The sequence below is a fragment of the Rhinatrema bivittatum genome, chromosome 8, assembly GCF_901001135.1.
Source record: "Rhinatrema bivittatum chromosome 8, aRhiBiv1.1, whole genome shotgun sequence".
NCBI classification, from domain to species: Eukaryota; Metazoa; Chordata; class Amphibia; order Gymnophiona; family Rhinatrematidae; genus Rhinatrema; species Rhinatrema bivittatum.
Window position 1 is genome coordinate 147,083,295 of NC_042622.1, and position 18,984 is coordinate 147,102,278.

The 18,984-nt window shown below is 42.2% G+C and overlaps 1 protein-coding gene across 1 annotated transcript in view; it reads right to left on the minus strand.

Moving 5' to 3' along the window:
* Positions 1-5,439: 5,439 nt before the first annotated feature.
* The window catches only part of NAALADL1 (N-acetylated alpha-linked acidic dipeptidase like 1), an 88,524-nt gene continuing 74,979 nt past the window's right edge, over positions 5,440-18,984 (minus strand). The window contains exons 14-19 of the mRNA XM_029613250.1: positions 17,781-17,871; positions 16,775-16,856; positions 15,881-16,054; positions 9,464-9,554; positions 8,821-8,913; positions 5,440-5,903 (exon numbers count right to left, since the gene is read on the minus strand). Of these exons, the coding sequence (XP_029469110.1) occupies positions 5,729-5,903; positions 8,821-8,913; positions 9,464-9,554; positions 15,881-16,054; positions 16,775-16,856; positions 17,781-17,871 (706 nt within the window). The 3' untranslated portion in view covers positions 5,440-5,728. The remainder of the gene's footprint in view (positions 5,904-8,820; positions 8,914-9,463; positions 9,555-15,880; positions 16,055-16,774; positions 16,857-17,780; positions 17,872-18,984) is intronic.

The following is an 18,984-nucleotide window of genomic DNA, read 5'->3' on the forward strand; positions in this document are numbered from 1 at the left end:
AATATTGTTGATGATGTTAAAAATAAGGAATAACACTTTTTAATGAATTCTGAATTCTACTGGAAGCCAATGCAGGGCTTCCTGTAGAATTTTCTTCTCCCTAGAAGAAGTCTTGCTGAAGCGTTTTGAAGTAGTTGTAGTGGTTTTAGTAGACTTGCAGAGAGGCCTAGTAAAAGGGAGTTGCAATAGTCTAAGTTTGAAAATATAAGTGTAAGACAGTGCGGAAGTCTTGATAGTTAATAGTGTTTTTAGATGATTTAGAATTCAAAACTTGGCGTAACCTAATTTGATTAGTTTGCTTATATGCCTTTTCATAGTGAAGTTCTTGTTTATCTGAATTCCAAGGTCTTGTATCTCATCTGAAGTTGTAATATTGGTTAATTCCTAGGTTTAGGGTAGGTGGTTTGAGTGTCAAGTTGACTTTCCTTAGCCATATGATTTCATTGTTTTGTTTTTTGGTATTTAAAGATAGTTTCAGTTTGGATATTTTTTGATGTATGGTCCTCATCTATGTTGATAGAGTTGCCGCAGGTTTTTCAAATGTTTTGTCGAAAGGGATGAAGAATTGTATATCGTCTGCATATAAAAAGAATTTGATTCCCAGATTTGCTAGTAGAGTGCATATGAGCAGGAGATAGATGTTGACAGAGTGGCTGAGAGTGCCGAACCCTGGTGGGATGCCTATTTCCATCGGAAAGGTGTCTGAGAGTTGGTTACCTAGTTTGACTTGGAATGTCCCATCTTTTAGGAAGGAAAAGAACCATTTGTAGACATTTCCGCCTATTCCAATTTCTTTCAGCTGGTGGCAAAGCAGGTTGTGGTCCACTGTGTCGAATGCTGCTTTAAATCTATTAGAACCAGAATATATAATTCATTGTTATCAAAGCCTTGCAGTACAGAGTCAGTTAAAGAGATGAGCAGGGTTTCTATTGAGTGTTTTTTTCTGAATCTGAATTGGTTTGGGTATAGCATTTTATTATCTTCAAGGTGGTTTTCTAATTGTGATAAGGCTGCCTTTTCTAGGACTTTTGAGATGAAAGACAGGTTTGATATTGGTCTGTAATTGTCCCAGTCATCGATTCTGCCAGTTTTGTATTTTAGAATTGGTTTAATCACAGCTTGTTTAGCCCTATTAGAGACTAGTCCTTCTGCTAGTGAATGGATTATTATGGTTGTGACTATTGGGGTTATTACATTGTTTACCTAAGCATTTCTTGTCTACATGGGTACCATTTTAACAGCGATGCCGGCATTCTTCAAAATGGCCACCGCCTCATCCACCACCTTCACTTTAGAAATAACACCTTGTATGGTCAACACCATGCCAAAGGGAAACAGCCATCGATATTTTATGCCTTCCTTTCACAGAACCAAAGTTACTTCCTTGAATTCCATGCATTTACAGATTGTGACTGGAGAAAGATTTGTGAATATGGAGATAGTATGAGAGTCCCATAGCCATGTGAACTGCTTTTTAGTCGCCTGGAAAACTTGCTCTTTTATAGTATATTGGTGGTGGTGGTGGGGGCTGTGCATAATACGCAAGAATATAGTTCTTCTGTTGTTTTCCATCAGGTACTGTTCCTTTTCTCCTCTTCCTGTTTTTCCCTCTCTTCTCTCGCCCCTTCTCTCTTCCTATCTGCTCCCTCTCCCCCCACCCTGGTTTTTTGTAATTTCCTCCTTCAGTTATATTGTAAACCGGCATGATGTACCCACGAATGTCGAGATATAAAAGCTAATAAATAAATACAATAAATATAAGTCGAGGCAGCTTTTTTGTGCTTTTTATTCTGGCACAAATTTTTCGACTTATACACAAGTATATACAGAAAGTTTTCTTCAATTTAGGCTCTTTAAAAATAAATCTTTTTGAATTTGAGTCAAGGTAGTTTTTGCTTTGAACTATCATTGCATTTCAGGTTTTGTTATTGATTGTATCCCTTTCAACCAAGTCTTAAGACACTTGCTTTTTTCCCCTCCCTCTGGGGAAACCATTTGTATTGTTTATAATTACAATACAGAGAAAAAGTGTTCTTTTATGTGTGGCAGCTTTTGGAGGAAAAGTGAGGGAGAGAGGTTTTTCCCTCTTTGGTCCCATGACAGGTACTGAAGCTCTCCGTTCTCTGTTCTGCCCAAGGGAATTATAGTAACATCATAAATGACAGCAGATAGACCCAGATATGTACGTGTGTGCTTGTGCACATACCCAGTAATGGACCCTTCAGTCTCATTTCCATTAGTGGCCCTAGTTTAACAATTTTAGCTTAGATAAGAGGGGAAGTACCTTTCATATGCAACCCTTCTCATTGAGGGAGCTGGAATGGCCACCCCCTTTGAGAGGATTTACAAGCAGCTCTCTCCTTAGAATTCTGGGGGCAGCATAGTTGAATTTTGAGATTTGGAGGAAGCCTAGAGTTTTCCCTTTATTGGATTTTTGGCCTACTTGAAGCCTTTGGTTCCGTCTTGCCTGTGGGTCCTTAGGCCAGATCGGGGACTCCCCTCCTTAGGTTCAAGGTGGTTTATCCTGGATTGTTTATGGGATTTGAAGGTGTGTATTTGTAAGAAGGCTATGAAACCCAAGTATTTGCTTGGCAAGCCTGGTGCTACCAAGTGTGCAAACTGTACAATTGCTCGTGGTGGCACACCCAGGAGGGCAGTGGAAGAGGCCCACTAAAAGGAGGAGCAAGAGGCCCATGCGGCCACCAGTGGACCATATCCCACCGGCGGCAGAAGAAGGCAGAATCCCGCACTCCGCCAGAAGAAGAGGGAGCTCCTTCTGCATCTCCTCCTCGTGTGTCAACTGACCCCGTGGTACTCAACACTTGCAGTGCTAGCACTTCTTGTATGCTCATATCGTGTATCGTGAGATGAGCATTCAGGAAGTGTTAACACTGCGAGTGTCGAGTACTGCAGGGTTGTTCAGCACATGAGAAGGAGCTGCAGAAAGGACTCCTACAGCTCTACAAAGAATCCTATTCTCCCCAAGGAACGAGGCACTGGGTGGCAGCAGCAGCAGCAACAACAAAGGAGTAAGAGAGACCCGTGGACCCTGCCTGCATAGAGGTTGCTTGTGTGAATGTGTGTGAATGGGATCCTGCCTGGGGAGAGGGGACGGGGTGGTATGTGTGAATGAGAGCCTGCCTGGGGGTGTGTGTGAATGGGAGCCTACCTTGGGGGAGTGAAAAACGTTATGCCACACACACTAATCTACAACAAGGGTGACTGGAAATCAAAAGTTTTCAGGTATAGGAAGTGGGGGATTTTTCCCTTCTTGTTTTTATTGTTGGGTGTTTGATGTGTCTGCTGTTTTGAAATATTTTTTTGCTGTTTGGAAATTTTTAAAACTTTTTATGTGTGATCTTAATTTTTGGATGTTATTCTATTTGTCATCTGTATCAATATTCCTTTTATTAGAATGTTTTATTACGATTGATTTATATTTCTTGATTTTATTGTTAGATTTATGAGGACTTCTTTGCATACAAAGTCTGGCTTGTTGCATTTTCCAGTTCAGTTTCTGTCTGCATATTTCTATTTATACTTTATGGTCTCTTTATTCTGTATTTGGTGAAGATCTGTCTGTGTTCTGCAGGTGTAAGTGAGGTGAGGTATTCTGCTAGCATTTCATTTCTATGTAGGGATCTTTAGCAGCCTGGTTTGTTTTAGGGCCTGGTGTAATATTTGCCTTTTCATAGATTGGGTTGTTCCTGTTGAGTGCTTGCAGTTAGTACTGTTGTGGTATGGGAAGTTTACTAGATTGCTGTCATTCAGTTTACTCAAGGCTGTCCAAGGTCCAAACCCATACCTAACACACCTTACAACAGGCCTAATACTATATGGGTTCCAAGTGTCGGGTTTTGTTTTGTTTTTTTGCAGAGTTTTCTGGGTGGCACCATAGCAGTACATGATTTTCTGTACAACAAACTGGTGCTGGCTACCAGGTTTAAGCAGGCAGCAATCTTATGTACCAGTAGGTAGGGCAGGAGCACCTGGGGATCATTCTTGCACAATTTATAAATTTTGGACTTATGGATGGGGTAAAATAGGTTCAGGAGAGTGTGTTAGTTTTGACAGTTTGGGTTGCTGGAGGGAGCAGGCCTTTTTTTGTCGGTGGCGAAAGTGGGCCTGGGACAGAGCATGAAGACTGACAGTTTTTATTGCGTGTTGGTAATTGGAGAAAACACAAAAATTTTGTGTTTAAAAAAACAAAACAGAAGCAGGGGAGGGGGCAGCACAGCAATCTTTTCACACAGGGCAGCAAAAATGCTAGCACTGGCCCCTGGTGCTCAGGAAGAGATCTTGGGGAAACCTCTTCTTGGGGGGGCCCTGGATAGGGAAGACCTGCCCCACCGTGACCTTCCCAGGAAGCAGAGGAATGGCGCTGACCCGACGCAGATCTTCTGGTGTTACTAGGTCAAGTTTTGGGCAAAGGACATTTTTGTTGAGAAGATCAGGGAGGACGTTTTGGCTGCCCATCTTCCTTCCCTACCTAGGAACATCTGGGGCTGCTTGGACCTGAGGGGGATCCCTCCCATCAGGGATCTGACAAAGAAAGAGCCGAACTATCAACTAACTGTGAGTAAGAGCCAGTTTGAGAGCACTGAGGACGCCCGTCTGGAGTCTTCACTCCTGGGAGGAGAGAGGACTGTCGCTCTCTGTGCAGAGACAGAGTTACCATTTCTACCAGTTTTGGAAGGGGTTTTCCTGCCCAACTAAAGGATACCCTGCCCACCTGGGACCTCCACTTACCCAAGCCCTGGAGAGTGGATCGCGACCCATGCACAGACAGAGGGAAAGGATTGTAATCTGAGAAATTCTGTGGTGTTGAGGACTGAGTTCATTGTGCCATATTTCACCTGATTACCCATAAGTAAAGATTTTATTTTTGGACACTAAATCAGTGGCTCCAGTGTATTATTTGGCACATACAGCACACACAGTACTTCTCTCCCAGGGAAGGTAAGTACCAAGAAGTCACCCCTCTCACTCTGGGCCCTAAAAGGGTATTCGTTTCCCCCCACCCAACCAATAGAAGCCTCCAGCCTTGGGAAAAAAGAGACAGCATAACAAGCTAGCCGGAGTGACCCAGCCCCAAAGAGACACATTCTTTTATGGCCCCATCGCTGGTTAGTAGCCTTTCAGACACTTCACAGGGGATTACATTCAGGTACTGAATGTATTTTCCTGTCCCCAGAGGACTCATGTCCATGTGTAGATTTTTCTATACGACGCTTTCATTCCCTCCTCTCAAAGAATGTCCCCTACTTTGATGAAGTAAGAAGCAGGAAAAACAATAGCCGATGACCCAGCAACTTGGTTTGGACTTGATTTGTTTTATATTTTATTTATTTTGTATTAAATGAAATAAAGGTCTTTGACCTTTCCCCCCCCCCCCCCCCCCCAATGCCAGTAACATGAAATATTTCAGCAACAAAAAAAGGAAAATGCCTAATAAAATAGTTTCACCCAATTTTCTGAGCTGGTCCATATAAAGTCACATAACTTTACAACCTACATCTGCTCAGATGTTTCCAGTTAAGGTTCTGTTTATTTTCTAATTAAAATTACTTTTTTTTTCTTCTGTGCACACATATCTCCTGTTGAGCAGAAATCTTCTCCTTGCTCACCATATTATTGATCTGGATGCCATCTGATATCACAAACAGCTAGAAGAAGGTGCTAGAGACAGGCAAAGGATCCTGGGGGATTCCCCTCACGGGACTGTATTCTAGATGACAACCTCCAGTGTGGCTGCAGCATTGGCAATGGCCTGGATGACAATGGTCAGGTGCTTGTGTACGTTGTCCCAGCTCTGCGAGCCATCACTGCTAGCCTTAGCATAAGCGTCAGCCAGGCCAGGGAAAGTGACAATGTTGGAGTTCTTTGATGCCCAGATGACATGGCTGAGGGGGGAATGAAGGAGAGAGTCAGAAAAAGGGACAAAGTATAAGATGGAGAGATAAATAATAGGAGAAAGAGAGGAAAAGAGAGCATAAGAGGGAAAAAGTGAAAAATGTGTAACAAGAAAGTGAGTGTGGTAGAATAAGAGAGAGCATGTGTGTGGCAGGGAGAGGCTGGGAGGTTTCACTGGGATGTGAAGGGTAGGGAGAGAGAGAAAAGGACCAGGGAATGTGATTACTGTTTTAGAATGAGCTTGTTCCAGCAGGAAAAAGGAGGCAATATTGCCACTCTACAAGTCTCTAGAGAGACATCATTTGGAGTACTGTGTACAATTATAGAGACTGCACTTTCAAAAGGATAAAAACCAGATGGAGTTGGTCCAGAGAGCAACTACTAAAATAGTGAACAGTCTTTGTTTTAAATCATATGGGGACAGACTTGAGATCTAAACATGTACCGTATACTCTGGAGGAAAGGCAGGATAGGGGACATATGATGGAGACTTTTAAATACCTCTAGGGAAAATATGCACAGGAAGTGAGTTTCTTTCAAGGTAAAGGAGACTCTGACTCTAGAATGAGGGGTCATGGGATGAAGGTGAAAGGGGGTATTCTAAGGAGTAATCTAAAGAAATATTTCTTTACAGAGAGAGGTGGGGAAGTGGAGGTGGTGGAAAGAATTCAAGAAAACATGAGATAAGCACAGAGGATCTCTGGGGGAGAGGAAGGCATTGTAGTTTAGTTTGTCTTACTATACTGCCTTTCCACAGTAAATCAAAGAGGCTTACAACAAATCTAATCATACAGATCGTAATAACAATTCCATATACAGATACATAAAATATTACATAACAACCTATACGATTTATCTATAAGATCATATATGCTAAAATCAATAACAATGGTACAGGGCATTATTCTCTTCTAATTAAAATGCCTAATTGTCCCACTATAAATTGTTCAATTTATTTTGTAAAATCAAATAGTCATTAACTACCCAATCCTGAAGACAGTACTAGGATCATGAGCCTAGTAGAAATAATCCCTAGATACAGGGCTTAAAGGCAGCAGGTGTCGATGGGCAGACCAAATGAGCCATGTGCAGCTCCATAGAAAGCTGGCAAGCAAACAAGTAGCAAAAGCTGGATAACTTGTGATGGATATTCAGCACGACAAGTATCCCACTGAATATACCTGGTTAAAGTTATCCGGATAACTTTAAACCTAACTGGCTATATTTGTATATAACCAGTTAGGTTTAATGTTATTCTCTCTGCATATTTCAAATAGTCATCAGACCACATGTGCCAACACATTAGAAGTCATCAAAAGAAGATGTAGGGAGACCTACTGAGGATTCATCATCAATGGATACACAATTTAGGGTGGTAGTACCCCACCAGATGTAGACCATCTACAAGGTAACTGTCCAGAACATTTATCCCATGTAATAAAGACGACTCTAGTAAGGTCTCTGAAGATGATAAGATCAGAAGGTAAGACAAGTTTGGGAATGTTGGAATCCTTACAGGCCTGAAAGGGCTAATTGCAATTATAAGTTAAAAATAACTGAAATTATAACACAGAGATGAAATCCAGGCTAAATTATGCTGATAGGCCACAAATCTTCAGCAAAGTGTAAACAATGTATCTTGTTGGAATCCACTGAAATGTCTCTGGTGTCTGTAACATATTAATCTTATTCCCTGAGAACGTTTCAAGCTCAGGGTTGTTTGTTCATGCATGTTCTATAAACATAGTTGCTATGGTTGTGAGTTTACATCATATGATACTCGCCATTTGGTAGCAGATAGTTACATTACTGAGACATCATCTTAGCAAATCAGGCAAGATGGACTCGGACGAGGAGATGTGGGAATGGAGGAAGAGGAAGAAAGAAGGAAGAAAGCATTATGACGTCAAGAGGTGTTCCAGAATAGAACCTGAGGTGGTGCTATGGATAGGAAGAGATCTGCACAGGAAGACGACAGTGCAACAAGGAGCAAGCCAAAATCTATTACTACATGTACCCAGATAACTTTAAACTTAACCTGCAATATTCAATATATAGATGAAGTACAAAAAAAAATGTAGTAGGCCAGCAGGTCTGTTCCCCCCACCCTCCACTCTCTGAAATAACTAAAAATAACATCAGGTGTCCAATGCCCACCACCCCCCAAGCCCCAAAAAGAATTAAAATAAATTGTGGGCCATAGCAGCCGTAGGAGAGTCCCTCCCCCCAATATTGAAATTGTAACATGGTCTCTGGGCCCTGTCCTAACCCCTACCCCAACTCTCTACCCACTCGCAACCCTCCCCCCCCTCCTCCACTGACCTGGCATTCCCTAAAAAACCCCAAGGCTTCCAGGAGGAGCATGGTACATTTGTAATACTCTGACAACAATGCTGGTAGTTTACTTTGTCAGAGCAACACTGAATACCTAGGTTTCTATACTCAAGAAAAGATGCAGCATGAATCTGAAACGGGACTTTATTTAGTATATAGGGCTTTTCATCTTTTTACAGCTTGAGACAGATTGTGAGTAGCAACTCCTCAGTGAAGAATCAGAAAGATCAGGAAACTGAACAAAAAGAAACGAACACACAACACTTCAACCCCTAAAACACGGCTTCCCAAACCTGTCCTGGGGACCCCACAGCCAGGTAGGATTTCAGGATATCCACGATGAATATGCATGAGAGAAATTTGCACATCATGGAGATTCAGTATTTGCACATTTATCCCATGCATATTCAGTGTGGATATTCTGAACACTCGACTGGCTGTGGGGACCCCAGGACAGATCTGGGAAGCTTTGCCCTAAAACATAACAATGCCACCTAATGGCCTCACAATAGATTGCACCCTCTTTAATATAACAGACTTTAACTTATAATTGTTGCATATCTCAACAATTACCTGTAGTAATACTTGTCTGGAAATGCCCGTGGGTCCAAGAAGGCTCTTTCCAGCAGCATCAGCTGGTCATTCAGCATCCGAACCTGTAGGGGGCTGTGAAGAGGTATGGTGATTGGCAGAAGGCATGGAGATTGGATGAGTTCAGGGAAAGAGAGAGACAGGGTTAGCAAAAAGAATGAACCAACAATCAGAATACCCCAGTCTGGTGAACCCTCCACCAATTATATAGAACACTACAAGTGCAGAAATGATTTCACAGTCCGTACAATTTCCCACTGTGTTTTTATTTGTTATTTTCATCCAAGCGGCAACTCCACTGCTTTAATAATTTCAATTTGAATGGGTCCCCCGACACGGACCCGTGTTTCACTGAGGCTGTGTTAGGAGGGGGGTCCGTGTCGGGGGACCCATTCAAATTGAAATTATTAAAGCAGTGGAATTGCCACTTGGATGTAAATAACAAATAAAAACACAGTGGGAAATTGAACGGACTATGAAATCATTTCTGCACTTGTAGTGTTCTATATAATTGTTGCTAAGTGCAGCGTATGCTCGTGTGTTCTCTGGAACCCTCCACCAAGACATAACTTCACAATCCATGGATGGCACAGTTGAAACTTGATCCATCTCAAAAGTCGCTCACCTTGGGTTGTCCTCTTTTCTCAGCTCCTCTATCTGCTGATTCAAAGACCTGGCAGCAGAGTTAAATCGAGCAATTGCAGTCTTCAGAGGCACTGAGAAACATGATGTGCAGGGTTATAAGCAGGATTCAGATATGGTATATTTGCAAAGTTTCTCAAACCTGTCCTGGGGACATTATAGCTAGACACGTTTTCAGGATATCCCCAATGAATATGCATAAAATAAATTTGCATATACCGAATCTCCAATGTATGCAAATTAATATCATGCATATTCATTGGGGATATCCTGAAAACACAACTAGATGTGGGAATCCCCAGGACAGGGTTGGGAAGCCCTGATATAATGTCTCTGTTCACATGAACTTTCCTTAGGAAACTGCTGGGTGGGGAAGGGGCTGGATTTTTACAGTTACCTGAAGAAGTTTATAATTGACTGGGTGAAATGCTGCCATAACTCTTCCTCATCTACAATGGGGCTGGTGGTATACCTTGTGGTAAGAGCACAGAGCTGTGACAACTGCAGACTCAAGTTCCAAACCTACCACTGACCTCAACTCTTACTCTGTGACCTTAACAAGTCATTGGGATCAAATTTGATTGTAGCCCATCTATAAAATGCATCTATGTATAGAGCAGTGGTTCTCAACCTTTTTTCTGTCGGGACAAACCTGACAGATAATGCTCACTTGAGTGATACATTGAACAGGACTGTCATGGGGCTAAATGTAAACATATATTCTACATTCATAGGAATCTTCCATCCACAACAATGGGTGCAGAACAGAAGTACATATCCCCAAATAACTCACCATACAAAAAAAATATTATGTTTCTGGTGTCATCTTAGTATCAGCAACAGAAACTCCCTCTACTACCAAGTGCATTGTAAAATAATACAAAACCTGGGGGAAAAAAAAACTTTGCATATGTCTAGCAAACTTGCCATTTCATAGGAGCACTAACTCCTAGGACTCAAACAGCAATAGCCCCACCTATGAAAAGGCAGCAGTGCACCACCAATTCATCTCCTGTTGAGAAAATCCAACAAATAAGCCTGATACAAATCTGTACATGTTAGTAAGATACCTCACCTTGGTCACAAACACAGAAAACAGACAGACCAATCTTCATAGGAACATAAGAAATTGTCATACTGGGTCAGATCGAGGGTCCAACAAGCCCAGCATCCTGTTTCCAACAGTGGCCAAGCCAGATTACAAGTATCTGACATGTACCCAAACATTTAACAGATCCAATGCTATTAATGCCAGTAATAGCAGAATAAAAGACCACATAATATCTTCTTTTAGATTTATGGAAAGAATAGATCTATTTGAAATTTAGGAAGCTTTTGAAATTTTGGATGTTTACCTGGGTTTTTACCTAATTGTAGTGTATTTTGATGAAGAAAATTCACATACTAAGTTTTATGTTAACTTTTTAATTTGATTTAGTTTACTTATAGTTTATTTTAAATTTCCTTATTTTATAGACATGTTTCTTGAATTTATTTTATATTAATGTTTTAACTTTGGTTGGTATAATTTGATGATATCCTAGAATTGGTATATAAAAATAAAATTGCCATTGTCATTGGAGACAAAAACTAGGGATGTGCATTTGTGTAAAACAAATGCATAACATTACAAATGGAACAAACCAAAAATAGCCTCCTACAAAATAACAAAACATGTGTAGGTATTGTCATATTTGTTCATTAAAAAAAAAACAACAGGTGCCTGGTGGGACTAGGCCATGGCCTGGTCCTGAAGCCAGGGCTTGGCCTACAGGTCTTCTCCCATAAGTGAGGGCAGGGCTCGGCTCAAGGCCTGATTCCATTGCCTAGGCCTAGGCTCAGAGCTGGGACTCGGCTCACTGCCTGGTATTGTCGTTGAGGCCTAGGTCTGTTATAGGGACCCAGCCCACAGTTTGACCCTGTAGATGAGATCTTGGTCTAGGTGTGGTGCTGTAGACTGGCCCAAGGTCTAGTCCCAGGAGCAGATTGCAGGAAAATATCAACCTGAGGGATTTTTTCAGAACCAGCCCATATGGTATCTGACTTCCTTCAGCATGTGTTTCAGCAGTTCCCAAAAGCTCACCCCTTGAGAGGTACATCATATGTCCTGGAATCTGGCAAAATTGAGCCAAAAAATCTCTAACATAGATTTCACATTTTTCTTAAGTAGAGCACACCCTAGACCAGGAGAGAACAAGCCGCGCTAGCTTTACTCCAAAGGTAGGCGTTAATTTCTCTGGTAAAAACTACTTTTCTGTGCACAATTCTCAACGCACAATTAAACTCTGGAATTTGTTGCCAGAGGATGTGGTTAGTGCAGTTAGTATAGCTGTGTTTAAAAAAGGATTGGACAAGTTCTTGGACGAGAAGTCCATTACCTGCTATTAATTAAGCTGACTTAGATAATAACCACCACCATTACTAGAAACAGTAACATGGAATAGACTTAGTTTTTGGGTACATAAGAACATAAGAAAATGTCATACTGGGACAGGCCAAGGGTCCATCAAGCCCAGCATCCTGTTTCCAACAGTGGCCAATCCAGGCCATAAGAACCTGGCAAGTACCCAAAAACTAAGTCTGTTCCATGTAACCATTGCTAATGATAGTGGCTATTCTCTAAGTGAACTTAATAGCAGGTAATGGACTTCTCCTCCAAGAACTTATCCAATCCTTTTTTAAACACAGCTATACTAACTGCACTAACCACATCCTCTGGCAACAAATTCCAGAGTTTAATTGTGCGTTGAGTGAAAAAGAACTTTCTCCGATTAGTTTTAAATGTGCCCCATGCTAACTTCATGGAGTGCCCCCTAGTCTTTCTACTATCCGAAAGAGTAAATAACTGATTCACATCTACCCATTCTAGACGTCTCATGATTTTAAACATCTCTATCATATCCCCCCTCAGCCATCTCTTCTCCAAGCTGAAAAGTCCTAACCTCTTTAGTCTTTCCTCATAGGGGAGCTGTTCCATTCCCCTTATCATTTTGGTAGCCCTTCTCTGTACCTTCTCCATCGCAATTATATCTTTTTTGAGATGAGGCGACCAGAATTGTACACAGTATTCAAGGTACGGTCTCACCATTGAGCGATACAGAGGCATTATGACATTTTCCGTTTTATTCACCATTCCCTTTCTAATTCCCAACATTCTGTTTGCTTTTTTGACTGCCGCAGCACACTGAACCGACGATTTCAATGTGTTATCCACTATGACGCCTAGATCTCTTTCTTGGGTTGTAGCACCTAATATGGAACCCAACATTGTGTAATTATAGCTTGGGTTATTTTTCCCTATATGCATCACCTTGCACTTATCCATATTAAATTTCATCTGCCATTTGGATGCCCAATTTTCCAGTCTCACAAGGTCTTCCTGCAATTTATCACAATCTGCTTGTGATTTAACTACTCTGAACAATTTTGTGTCATCTGCAAATTTGATTATCTTACTCGTTGTATTTCTTTCCAGATCATTTATAAATATATTGAAAAGTAAGGGTCCCAATACAGATCCCTGAGGCACTCCACTGTCCACTCCCTTCCACTGAGAAAATTGTCCATTTAATCCTACTCTCTGTTTCCTGTCTTTTAGCCAGTTTGCAATCCATGAAAGGACATCGCCACCTATCCCATGACTTTTTACTTTTCCTAGAAGCCTCTCATGAGGAACTTTGTCAAACGCCTTCTGAAAATCCAAGTATACTATATCTATCGGTTCACCTTTATCCACATGTTTATTAACTCCTTCAAAAAAGTGAAGCAGATTTGTGAGGCAAGACTTGCCCTGGGTAAAGCCATTCTGACTTTGTTCCATTAAACCATGATTTCTATATGTTCTGTGATTTTGATGTTTAGAACACTTTCCACTATTTTTCCTGGCACTGAAGTCAGGCTAACCGGTCTGTAGTTTCCTGGATCGCCCCTGGAGCCCTTTTTAAATATTGGGGTTACATTAGCTATCCTCCAGTCTTCAGGTACAATGGATGATTTTAATGATAGGTTACAAATTTTTACTAATAGGTTATTATGGCCTGGATTGGCCACTGTTGGAAACAGGATACTGGGCTTGATGGACCCTTGGTCTGACCCAGTATGGCATGTTCTTATGTTCCTATGTTCTTAACAGGAGTTAGAGTGTGAAGAAAGGGGGAACCAGCTTATGGGTGGATTACGGAAGATTGCTTTAGAGTTGTCTCAAGTGGAGGATGAAACTGCCCAAGTAGCTAAAGAGGGCGCCATATGAAAGGCAGAATTTAGGGACTCCAAATGTGAGTACAAGATGAGCCAGATGGAGAGGTGTTAAAGTTAGAAAGAACGAGAATGGTGTAAGAGAGGCCAAAATCAACATCACTAGAAAGAAAAAGAAATAGTAGGAAAAGGTAAAACAACAGTGTACAATTAAGACCTGCAGGGAGTGCCAAACCAGGCAAGGAAAATACAAGGCCCTAAGTAATAACTGAAGGAGGGCCTGGGTTGGGTTGTTACTTTTTGAGTGCGTTCCATAATGCAGGTATAACTTTGTGCGGATTAGTTTGTGTGCATTATTGCTGATCCTGGGAGTGTGTTAGGTGCTATATTTCTGTTTCTATTTCTCCGGGTTTGCACTGCATGCAGAGTGGCTTTTTTAGGTTTCTATTCCAGTTTCTGTCTCCATATTTGTAATTTGTGGTCTTTCTGTATTTGCTGAAGGTCAGTTCTGAGTATGTGACTGAAGTGAGGTATTTTACTAGCATGTAGGCATTTATTATCCATCTTATTTATTGTGTTTTCTCACTAGGACATGCATTGGTGGTGAACTGCTGCCTTTTCATAAGTAGGGCTATTGCGCCTGCTAGTGGAGGGAGTTTGTGTTGCTATTACTGAGATGACACCAGAATCAGATTTTTTTTTGTTTGGTGAGTTGTATGGAGAATGTCCTAGTTCTGCTCTGCACCCATTGTTGGGGGTTGAGGGATTCCTGTGGATGCAGAGTGTATGTTTACATTTAACCCCGTGATGGTCCTGTGTTCAATGTGTCACGCCTGTGACCATCATTTGTCAGATGTATCCTGACAGAAAAAAGGTTGAGAACCACTGATCTAGATATCATAAAGCTAACTGGAACAGAATTAACCAAGGATGAATTTGCACAGATTCATTGTTAGCAGGTAACAAGAGGCAGAAAATGAAAGAAAGTGGAACCAGTAAGAATGATGTCTCTACAAGGGGCAGAAATTGTATACAGCTGAAGGATCTGCCCGCATAGAGGCCCTTCAGATATGCCATGATTTTCTGTTGATGGGTCACCCATCCATAAGACCAAGGAGCTGGTCAGTCAAGACTTTTGATAGGCCAGATGTAGCTGGGAGGTCATGGAGTATGTATCATCATGTGAGTTCTGCACTTGTAACAAGTGCCTATGCTTTGCCAAAGCCCCCATGATTTGTTATATTGCTTGCTGATACCTTGGTAATGGATTTCTCTGGACTTTATCACTGATTTTATCAGTGTCCCAAGGCAAATCCACAAGCTTAGTAGTTGTGACTGCCACTAGTTGTGGACTCCACCTAGTGGCCATCACTGGTCTTCCTTCTTTCCGGGAGACCATGTAACTCAGTTATGATATCTTCTGGGATATCATGGAACTCAGTTATGATCAAGGAAATAGTTTGAATGCATGGGTTACCCTCCCACATTATCTTGGACCGAAGGTCAGAATTCATAGCCTGCGTCTATCTTTAAAATGTTCGCATAAGCAACCACCTGATACACATCTGTTTAGATACACATCTAGTTAGATAACAGACATATCATATCCGAAAGTTAATTTAAAAAAAAAATATTTTATACAAAGTACCTTACTTCACCCAAAGAAATAAAGGCCCCAAAAAGAAAATATACCAAAAGGACCCCACTTCCCCAATCCTGGCTGCTTCCATAAAGAACATCCAGAGAAGACCAGCCCTCAGGTCCCAGGACGGGTCAGCAGGAGGAGGGATTCAGAATTCAGAGCATGAACTTTCAGGGTTAGTCAGAGGACTGGCTGATTTTTGGAATATCACAATAGCAACCATCTCGTCATCTTGGTGGAAGCTGACACATCCCTGGAAACTGCCAATTGGACCAGCACAGGGCGTATCCCTAGATTGAGAGCTGGATATAAGAGAACCTCAATTGATACACCTTTGCTGTCCAACAGCCTCCTGTGGAAATGCTGCTTGACTGGCCCAGACTTCTGATCCATGCTGAATTCCCAGCCATGCTAAGCTCTCCCAAAGCCTTGGCACACTCAAGTTACTTAGATAATTCTTCACTTGTCAAGGCCTGGCGGTGGCCTGCACCTTTGGGCTCAACCTGTAGGGAACAGCTGTGATGACAGGGTAAACTCCTATGAAATTTTCCTAACCTCTCTTACCTAAGGAGATGTTTTGTTGTGCCAGATTAGATCCAAACTCTGTCTCTGCTGAGTTGTAGAAGTGTTCCAGTGTCTCCCCATAGTCTGTTACATTCAGTGGGATTATCAGGCTGTCCGCCAGTCGCAATAAAATATTTCCAGCCACGCAGGCAACAGTCTTGTGGCTGGTGAACCCTGCAGGAGAAACCAGGGAATTGTTTTAATTAAGAGGATTAGATTGGCTTGAGACTCATCTAATGCTCTGAGTTCCAGTAGCTATGTAGGTCCTGAAGAAAACAAGAATCTTCAGGGGCTGTGATGGCTTTTATTGGGGACCAGCAAAGAGGATCTTTGAGGAAGAGAAAGGGACTATAACGCTGAGCAGGAGATATGGATGGGTAGACTGGAAGGGCCATATGATCCTTATCTGCCAACATGTTTTATGTTTTTTATGTTACACAAGAGTTATCAAAAGATGATGCACCTATTCAGTCTGGAATAGGGATGTGTGGAAGTTCAAATTTCTCCTTGAGCCAGGTAGATTTCAGGCAGGGTCAAATTGGAGAGGGGGGGGGGGGGTAAGAGAGAAGGGGAAAAACTGAAGCTGATTTCCCAAAAGATCTGCATGCAAAACCCCATCATATTTCTTTGGAGCAGTTTGCATATTTCCAGTCTCAAAAGCTCATGTTCCTCTAACATTGGGATAATTCTTGTTAGTCCCATGGAAAGTATTACAGCCTGCAGAGAATTTACATAAAGATTTTCAGGCTTGGTATGGGTCCTTTGGCAAAACCCTTTTTGTCTTAGACTAGGGGCAGGCTAAGCTATTTTTGGTGTTGTCCCATTCCCCAGTTCTCGCTGGGACTTATAGTTCTGGCTAGAACAATGAGCTTCCCATGTGGCATTCTTGATTACCTGGATCAATGAACTTCGCGGCATAATCAAAGGTGTCAAAGGCCGTGTGATATGCAGGATAGATCCGGGCCGAGGTTTTGCTCTGGAGGAGGCAAACAATATATTAAGACATTTTCAAATGTATTTAAAATACAGATAATGAAGAGGAGGACCATTTTGAATCTGGCTGCAGGACTGCAAGCTCATTTGAGGGCCAGTGAACACAGCATGGGTAAAAAATACCCAAGTAGTTTGCACCTGTATAGAAGCAGGTGCAAAGTACAAGTTGAAAAATACATGTACAGATTCTAAAATGTTCAGTGTGATATTTGTTTTACACAATAAGGAAGGGGCAATAATCAAAATGCATTTTTACAAGGATAAACACACATTTACTCCCCTAAGAAGTTTTGATTATTGTCACCACAGTGACTGGGGCGAAGTCACATGGGGTAGGGGAATGAGAACCCAGCCTCTGGTACTGAAGACATAGACTTGCTAATATCTAAGTTAGAGAACATTCTCTCCATTACCAGGTGGTAGAATCCTTATGTTGAAAGGTTTGCAAGTTCAAACCCTGACATGAGTTTCTACAACAAGGAGAGACTTTAACCTCCACTGAACCAATGTCTCAACATGATGTTAGAGGACAGAGTTCAAACAGTCCAATTAAGACTGCCCTATGGAGGGACCTGAGTTCAGTTCCTAGGTCAGGGCTTCTATTCCCTGGGTTATCTGGATCTGGGGAGGCTGAGAATGCAGGGTTCAGAGGGAATACTAGTCATCCTGCAGCACTGCCACTCAGTAGCATGGATTTAACCATGATTGGAGCCTTGGTGCATGGCACCCAGCCAAGGACTGTTACTGCAATGATTGGGGTAAGTGAGATAGAAAAGGACATACAATTGGTAAAAATACCTGAGTAGTTTCAAATGAAAGCCCATTAAAGGCTGTCTGCCAAACAGTTGCCTTTGAAATTGTCTAGCAGAGATCTTACAGGGAGGAGACCACTAGAGGCATGTCTCACCCGGTCATATGTGTAGGCAAGGTCCATGGAGGTGATCCCCAAGTAGTGGATGAAAGGAGCATAGTCGCTGCCAGCACCCAAGGACCCTAGGCTGTAAGGGAGAGAAGGAAGAGCAAGATTTGGTTGCCTTCTCTGATCAATCAGAAACAGTCAGCTGACATCACTGGGACAATGGCTATCGCCTGATAACATTAGATAATGGAGAAGGGAGAGGGAGAAGCAACAAAAAAGAACACATCCAGAGCTTTGGGGCTACTCTGTGACTTCCAGCTCATGTCCACTCATCTTGCTTATTAAATCCACTTTTCTGCTCTGCGGTATTCAAGTGTCCACAAAAATAGTGAAAATCAGCCCTTCCTAGTGACATTCCATAATAATACTGTGATGTGTAGCGGGGAAATGACCCATTTATGCTAGGGCTTCCCAAACCAATCCTGGAGACCACACAGCCAGTCAGGTTTTCAGGCTATCCACAATGAATATGCATTACCTAAATTGTCATATACTGAGACTCCATGGTAGCAACTTTATCTCTTGCATATTCATTGTGGATAGCCTGAAAACCCAACTGGATATGGGGTCCCCAGGACAGGTTTTGGAAGCCTTGCTTTATGCTGTAGTGTATTTGATGCAGCCTTGTAGGTGAACCTATGAAGCCTACGCCGACAAATGGTGAACATGCCCTGAAATGGGACAGATTGAAGCTTCATCTATACCAGCCACTTTCCCCGCAGGTTGAACCCTTAAGTTCTGGTGGCCTGCAGTACTTATGCGGGTCCTTAAGGTGGTAGAGAGAGCAAGAATCCAAGGGCACTCCAAAGTCAGGACAGGCAGCAAGCTGGAGGTTCCAGAACAGACCAAGACCAGGGCAGGCGATGAGCAAGCAAAGACAGGAGCAAGGTAAGAGGACAGGACAGGGGACAAGCAATCATAATCAGGTCCAAAGCAAAAGGTCACTAACAGGGGATCAGGCCAAGGATGGACAAAGACAGAAAAGAAACACTGGACGAAACTTCTGGGCAGGACAAGGCTGGAAGAAACAGGCTGGGCAAGACAAGCTGGATGAGGCAGGAACCAAAGGGAGCAATCAGGAACATAGGACAATCTGGAACGCAGGAGCAACACACATTGTACAATGTAGGAGACCCGTTGCTGAGGCAAGGAACCACTGTATTGGGAGAGTTAAGTAGGCTCAGGTGTGTTA